General features: G+C 34.5%; 1 protein-coding gene across 1 annotated transcript; it reads left to right on the forward strand.

The window, feature by feature from the left end:
- The first annotated feature begins 649 nt into the window (after nucleotides 1-649).
- On the forward strand, nucleotides 650-4,085 carry LOC145813461 (putative inactive receptor kinase RLK902). Its single transcript, XM_082908891.1, has 2 exons — nucleotides 650-2,290; nucleotides 3,193-4,085. The coding sequence occupies exons 1-2, from the start codon at nucleotides 928-930 to the stop codon at nucleotides 3,804-3,806; spliced, it is 1,977 nt and encodes a 658-aa protein (XP_082765017.1). The 5' UTR covers nucleotides 650-927; the 3' UTR covers nucleotides 3,807-4,085.
- The last annotated feature ends 3,013 nt before the right edge of the window (nucleotides 4,086-7,098 follow it).

A 7,098-nucleotide genomic window follows, 5' to 3' on the forward strand; every position in this document is an offset into this window, starting at 1 on the left:
GGTTTCAAAATGAAAACATACACAAAAAGTTTAGAAGGCTAATTTGATCATATTACCTTAAACAGGACTTAATGAAATATTATAAAAGAAAATGGATTAAATGGAACATAAGATTTAAGAATAACACTTTCGAACAAATAACCCAAAAAATATATTGAGCAATGTTAGTGACTCAAAATGAATTAATACATATTCTACATAATATCCACGTCAGTGTAACACATGTTCTCGTAAATATTTTATACTCCATCCGTCTTAAAATATTAGTTAATTTTAGAGAATCTAACTTTTTTTTTTTTTAAATAACTTTAAAAATATTAACTTTCTAAAACTACCATTTAATAGTACAATTATTAGACTTCAAAGAATGTTAATAAATTTTAAAAAATGAGCAACGTAGAAAATTTATATTATTTTAATTATTTATTTTCTAAAAGAGACTAATATTTGGAGATAATAAAATATAGAATAAGAAATTAATAATTTTTGAAAAAAGGAGTAAAATATTTGATAATTTAATTGAAAATTTTAATATTTTTGAAATATATTTATTAATATTCCATAAAAGAATTTATGAAAAATAATAATGCGCCAAAAAGTACAAACCGGTTGACCACATATAGTACCCCTGTAAAACAACCAATTTCCGGCACCTAGGGTTTCTTTTTTACCATTATTATACTTGGAACAAAATTTTGTTTTAATGTCACAACATCCCAATCTCCTCTATCTCTCTCTCTCTAAAACCATGAGCAGTAGAACAGTGCAGAGATAGGAAATGCAGTTCATCCCAGCCCTGCAAAATCCATGATGAACCCATAAAAATACAAACACTCTTCTCAATCTCCATTCCCATTTTCAAACCCATTGTATATATATCTATATCTATATCTATATTTTTCAAAGCAAAAAAACACTGAAAAGAGAATGAAATCTCAGTCTCAGTTTCAGTCTCAGTCTCAGTGTGGTGGAGTAGCAACCCTTCTCTTCCTCATTCTTCTCTCTCTACCCGCCGGAAAATCAGATCTGACGGCGGACAGGGACGCTCTCTTGGCCCTACGCGCCGCCGTGGGCGGCCGTACTCTCCTCTGGAACACCACCCAACAGACCCCTTGCCAGTGGGCCGGTGTACAATGCGAGAACAACCGTGTCGCCGTCCTCCGCCTCCCCGGAGTTTCTCTCTCCGGCCAAGTCCCCTCCGGCACCGTCGGCAACATCACGCGCCTCCGTACTCTCAGCCTCCGCTTCAACGCCCTCACTGGCTCTCTCCCCCTCGATCTCACCTCTTGCACTGAGCTCCGCAATCTCTATCTCCAAGGAAACCACTTTTCCGGCGACTTGCCGGAGTTTCTGTTCGGTTTTAGCCACCTCGTCCGGTTGAATCTCGCCGGAAACAACTTTTCCGGCGAGATCCCAACTGGGTTCAACAATTTGACTCGGTTGAGAACTCTCTACCTCGAGAACAACCAACTCAGTGGGTCGATTCCGGAGATTACGCTTCCGAATCTTGTACAGTTCAACGTATCGTTCAATTTCTTGAATGGGTCGGTTCCAGAGAGTCTCAAATCAATGCCGGCGACTTCGTTCGCCGGAAACTCACTGTGTGGCGGCCCACTCGACTCTTGCTCCGGCAACGCCACTTCTCCGATAGCTACCGGCGCCCAAATCAACACCAACAACAATCAAAACAAGAACAACAAAAAAGGGTTGTCCGGAGGTGCCATTGCCGGAATTATAATCGGATCTGTACTATCGTTTCTCTTGATTCTCCTAATTTTGCTCTTCTTGTGCCGAAAGAAGAGTAGCAAGAAGACGAGCTCGATCGACATTGCGACGATCAAGAACCCAGAAACAGATCCATTTCCGGGCGAGACCGAGAAGCCAATTGGGGAAATCGAAAATGGTGGTGGGCATTCGGCGGCGGCGGCGGCGAATGCGAAGGGAGAGATGAGCAACGGCGGAGCAAAGAAGTTGGTTTTCTTCGGCAATGCGGCGGCGGCATCGAGGGTTTTCGATTTGGAGGATTTGTTGAGGGCTTCGGCGGAGGTGTTGGGGAAAGGAACTTTTGGGACGGCGTACAAAGCGGTGTTGGAGGTTGGGACTGTGGTGGCAGTGAAGAGATTGAAGGATGTCACTATTTCAGAGAGAGAGTTTAGAGAGAAGATTGATAATGTGGGAGCTATGGATCATGGAAACTTGGTACCTCTTAGGGCTTATTATTTCAGCAGAGAAGAGAAGCTTTTGGTCTATGATTATATGCCCATGGGAAGCTTATCTGCTCTTTTGCATGGTAACCCCTTTTTCTCACTCTCACTCTCACTCTCAATAGTCTTTGTTATATATATATACATATTTATTGATGAATCTTCTTTTCCCTGATGATCAATTGCTGTGATGTTAGTAGCCATGGATTACCCCTTGAATATGATAATAGGGTATTTGTTTTTGTTAATTGCTAGTAATTTATTTGAACTCATCTAATTTGATTCCAAATTTGAGTAAAAAACTAGATTTGATATGAACTACTCCAATCATCATCAAATTTTTATCAAAATCTTAAAAAAAAATAACTTTCTCATCCCAAATTTCACTTTTCATCAATTTTGGTGAAAAAAAACCCAACTCCAATCCTTCATCTTTTAACAATTTCATCAAACTTAAGTAGAAAAAGGCTTGTTGGAAATATGGTGAAAGATTTGGTTCATCTTGATTTGATGAAAAATTTGCTTGTCCCTTGATTTAATACCAAGTTTGATGAAAGGATTGTACCTCATTTTCATCAAAATTAAATTTGATGAAGGATTTGGTAAAGGATTGGAGATGCTCTTAGATGTTCTTCAATGTATATAATATTAATGTAGTGACAAGGAATTTCTATTTAGTCAGATCATGTTTTTATTCTTTTGTCAAGATGCCAAAGATTGATGCTTCTCTTTATTCTTCTTTGCAATTCTGAGAGCATAATTTTAGTGATTGTATGGTTGTTATGATTGTTTATATTTGTCTTACAGGTGTTGGAAAGAGCTGCATATTGGATACAATCACTATTTTGTTTTTGTTTTTGTTATTCATCGGCATCCCTTGAATTGCACATTTTCAGTAAACATATTACAAACTCACATCCATTTGAATACCAATGGCTAATTGAACTGACTGTTAAGAAACAAATCTCTTCTCTTATTTTCAATACAGGAAACAAAGGTGCTGGCAGGACTCCGTTGAATTTTGAAATTAGGTCCAGCATTGCTCTTGGAACTGCCCGTGGCATCGAATACCTCCACTCTCAAGGTCCCAATGTCTCCCATGGAAACATAAAATCATCCAATATCCTCCTAACCAAAACCTATGATGCCCGAGTCTCAGATTTTGGCCTTGCTCACCTCGTTGGACCATCCTCAACTCCCAACAGAGTGGCTGGTTATCGTGCACCGGAGGTAACTGACCCTCGCAAAGTCTCTCAGAAAGCTGATGTCTACAGCTTTGGCGTACTCGTTCTCGAGCTGCTCACTGGGAAAGCCCCAACCCATGCCCTCTTGAACGAGGAAGGTGTTGACCTTCCTAGATGGGTACAATCGATAGTTAAGGAGGAGTGGACTTCGGAAGTATTTGATATCGAGCTCCTCAGGTACCAGAGTGTCGAGGATGAGATGGTTCAACTTTTACAGCTTGCGATTGATTGTGCAGCACAGTACCCAGATAACCGGCCTTCGATGTCTGATGTAACGAGGCGGATTGAGGAGCTCTGTCGTTCTAGCTCGCAAGAATATCAAGATCCACAGCCCGATCGTGTCAACGAAGAGGACTAGGGTTCATTCAACTGGGCTAAACAAGCAAGCATTTACATTACCATTCCATCATTTTTATTACTATGCTCAACTTTAGCATGTTAAATTTGTTGCTTTTGTCGGTTGTTGATCTGGTTCGGGGCCTCATAACTGTTCATGTGCATGTTCATTTTCTTTTCTTTCTTTTGTCTTTTCATTTCTTTGCTATTTTATCTGATTCTTCCATTGTAGTAGCCTTTTCCTTTTTTTTCTTTTGATAGATCATATGGTTGCTGTAATTATTACTTGAACTTTTGCTTTTGCTTTGCTCTGGACCTTACTTTTTGTGTGTGTTTGTGTTTGTGGGAGATTGAGATGTTTTGGTTGCTTTTAGGAGGGAGGGAGGGAGGGAGGGAGGTGGGTGGGTGGTTTGGTTGTAATGCTTCTCAGGTGAATGTGGGGTCCACATCTTTTGCTCCCTAAGGTTAGATCTAGGTGGCATGTCTTTGTTACAAATTTTCATTATCCAAAAATTCTAATTAAAGTTCACTCTTATTTGTTTTTTTTGGGCCATGAATGTTGTTTTTTATAGCAGTAGGAGGGCTCTGCTTGTTGGTGGCAGCTGTAAGGGGTTTATTGCATATGGGACTGGTATGTATGTTCACCATCTAATTTAATTTAATAATATGATATTGTGTATGTTTATGCAAGTTATGCCAATGTTGTTACCAAACACTAATAATAATTTTGACTTGTATTTTTTATATGAAGGATGGTTTAATCTAACTGCAAGGCTTGCCTTTAGTAATTTTTAGTGGCACAAGTTCAAATTACCACCCAAAAATAATAATAATTAGCTGGTTTGGTTTGGTTTGGTTTTTTAGAAAACAATTTTTAGAAAATTTTATTTTTTGTTTTTTTAATGTTTTCAATGATTTTTTTTAATATTTTAAGTAATTGTTTTTAATTTTTAAAAACACCTAGTATAAATATACTTAAAAAGTATAATATTTGTGAAATTTGTTTTTTAAAAAATACAAAAGTTTAGTATTTTTTTAATTTATATTTTTGTGTATTTATTAATTTTTTAAAATATTTTTTAAAAAATATTTTACTATTTAAATACATCTAAGGAAGGTTCATTTAAAAAAATAAAAAAAAATTGCTTAAATTTAAAAAATATTTACTAAAAATAAAAAAATACGAAAAATAAAAAATTCAATTTTTAAAAAATTGAATTGAGAAAATTGAAACCAAATACACTAATTCTCTCGAAAAGTAGAGATTAAGGCCTCGTTTTAGAACATGTTATTTTAGTAATTTTTTAGCTTTTTGGCTAAAATGTGATGTAAAAAAAATTAATATGTTTGAGATGACTTTTTGGCTTTTTACGAAAATATGTGTAAAAAGTAGAGAGGAAATTGAATCTTTGACTTTTTGGTATGGATTGTAAACTTTTTAATTTTTTTAATAACTTTTTGACTAAAAAAATCACTTGTCAAATAAGGCCTAAGACTATATTTGGGATTTAAATACATCTAAGGAAGGTTCATTTAAAAAAATAAAAAAAATTGCTTAAATTTAAAAAATATTTACTAAAAATAATAAAATACGAAAAATAAAAAATTCAATTTTTAAAAAATTGAATTGAGAAAATTGAAACTAAACACACTATAATTCTCTCGAAAAGTTTGAGATGACTTTTTGGCTTTTTACAAAAATATGTGTAAAAAGTAGAGAGAAAATTGAATCTTTGACTTTTTGGTATGGGTTGTTAGCTTTTTGATTTTTTTAGTAACTTTTTGACTAAAAAAGTCACTATATTTGGGGTTTAATAATTACACTAAGATCTTCATAACTATTAATAAGTTCACATCCTTTTCCGTTGTACCCAAAAAAAAAAAAAAAAAACAGTTCACCTCCTCCCATTCTATGAATTTGTATATTTTGACTTCTTAAATTATAAAATGTATCATTTTCATCCTCTCCATAAGATGACATTTATACAGTTTTATAGTTGAAAAGGACAATTTATACAAATTTATAAATGAGAAGGTAAATTAATATTTGCTCACAGTTGAAGAGGTCATTGAATAAATAAACCTATATCTTATCCAAATCCTGTTTGAGTAATATTAGAGATCATTAAAACAATCTCTCAACAATTAACAGTTCACCTCATTGAGAATAAGTTTAGAGAGAGCGAACCTTTCCTATCTCGGAAGCTTTGTCCATTAACTCGTCCTATAATTATTTATCCGAGTTCATGCCATGGAATTCAAATTGCCCTTACCTTGTGTTTGGTTGAGGAATTTGAGGAGAGACTTGGAAAGAAAAATAAAAAAGGAAGGTGAAATATGAATAAAACATACTTACATTTCACCTGTTTTCACACACTTTTTCCTTTTTTCTTTTCAAATCTCTCCTCAAATTCTCTAACCAAACACAGCATTGAGGGAACACTGCAATTTCATAATATTTGTAACTGATTGAAGATGGGGCAGGTACTTGCAAAGATATTTTGCAGATGATAAAAAGGGATCGTTGAGAGTTGAAAAATTGTATATATGATGCAAATAATAAAGGACTTGGCTCTAGCTAAGGTGGTCCTCCTAACTTCCAACTGTGTAGAGCATATTAATGGTGGTGGTGGGTCAAGTACATGTGAATGGGTCTGATTTTCTTGTGCTGTAGGGCTTATGGCTTAAAACTTGTGATTGGGTATCCAAAGCTGGAGGAGCTCCAAAGTTGATTCTCTCCATCTCTCTTGCTGGGTTTGATTTGAAAAAGATTGGATGAAGTAAGGAAATCAAAGCTAGACAGGTCACCAATAGTGCCCATTTCTCCAAAGGTGACTATGGTATGTTTGGCAGGTTGGTTTAAAACTATTTTAGTCACAAAAAAATAAAGTAAAAGGTGGTTTGAGATGTTTTAAATAAGTATATTTTTTAATTTTTTTATAAAAAAATGTGTAGAAAAGTAAAGAAAGTAAATAGAAAAATAGAGAGGAAATGTTGATAGATGTGACCCAAATAAGTATATGTATGTAAAAAAGTATATTTTTTTTAGTGCATGCCAAATAGTGCTTAAGTTAAAAAGTTAATAAAATAAAATGTCATGTCTAAATCATAATCATTTTATTTTTTCTCTTACAAAAATATATAATAAAAAAAATTTATTCCAAATAAGGCTTTTTAACTCTCAAGCTAAAATGGTCAAAAAAAAAATTAAAAAATTAAAAAATCAACTCACATCCTAAACGAAGATAAGATAAGGATTCTTATGATTTTTTTGAATCGATGTTGTTATAGGACAAGAAATGACTTTGTATAGA

This window comes from Camellia sinensis, chromosome 15 (genome assembly GCF_055761805.1).
Source record: "Camellia sinensis isolate YWXY chromosome 15, ASM5576180v1, whole genome shotgun sequence".
NCBI lineage: Eukaryota > Viridiplantae > Streptophyta > Magnoliopsida > Ericales > Theaceae > Camellia > Camellia sinensis.

Excerpts from the sequence above, each read along its gene's own strand:
- LOC145813461 (XM_082908891.1), top strand. The coding sequence starts at position 928 with ATGAAATCTCAGTCTCAGTTTCAGTCTCAGTCTCAGTGTGGTGGAGTA. Across the intron at positions 2,291-3,192 it reads CTTATCTGCTCTTTTGCATG|GAAACAAAGGTGCTGGCAGG; the intron begins GTAACCCCTTTT and ends TTTTCAATACAG.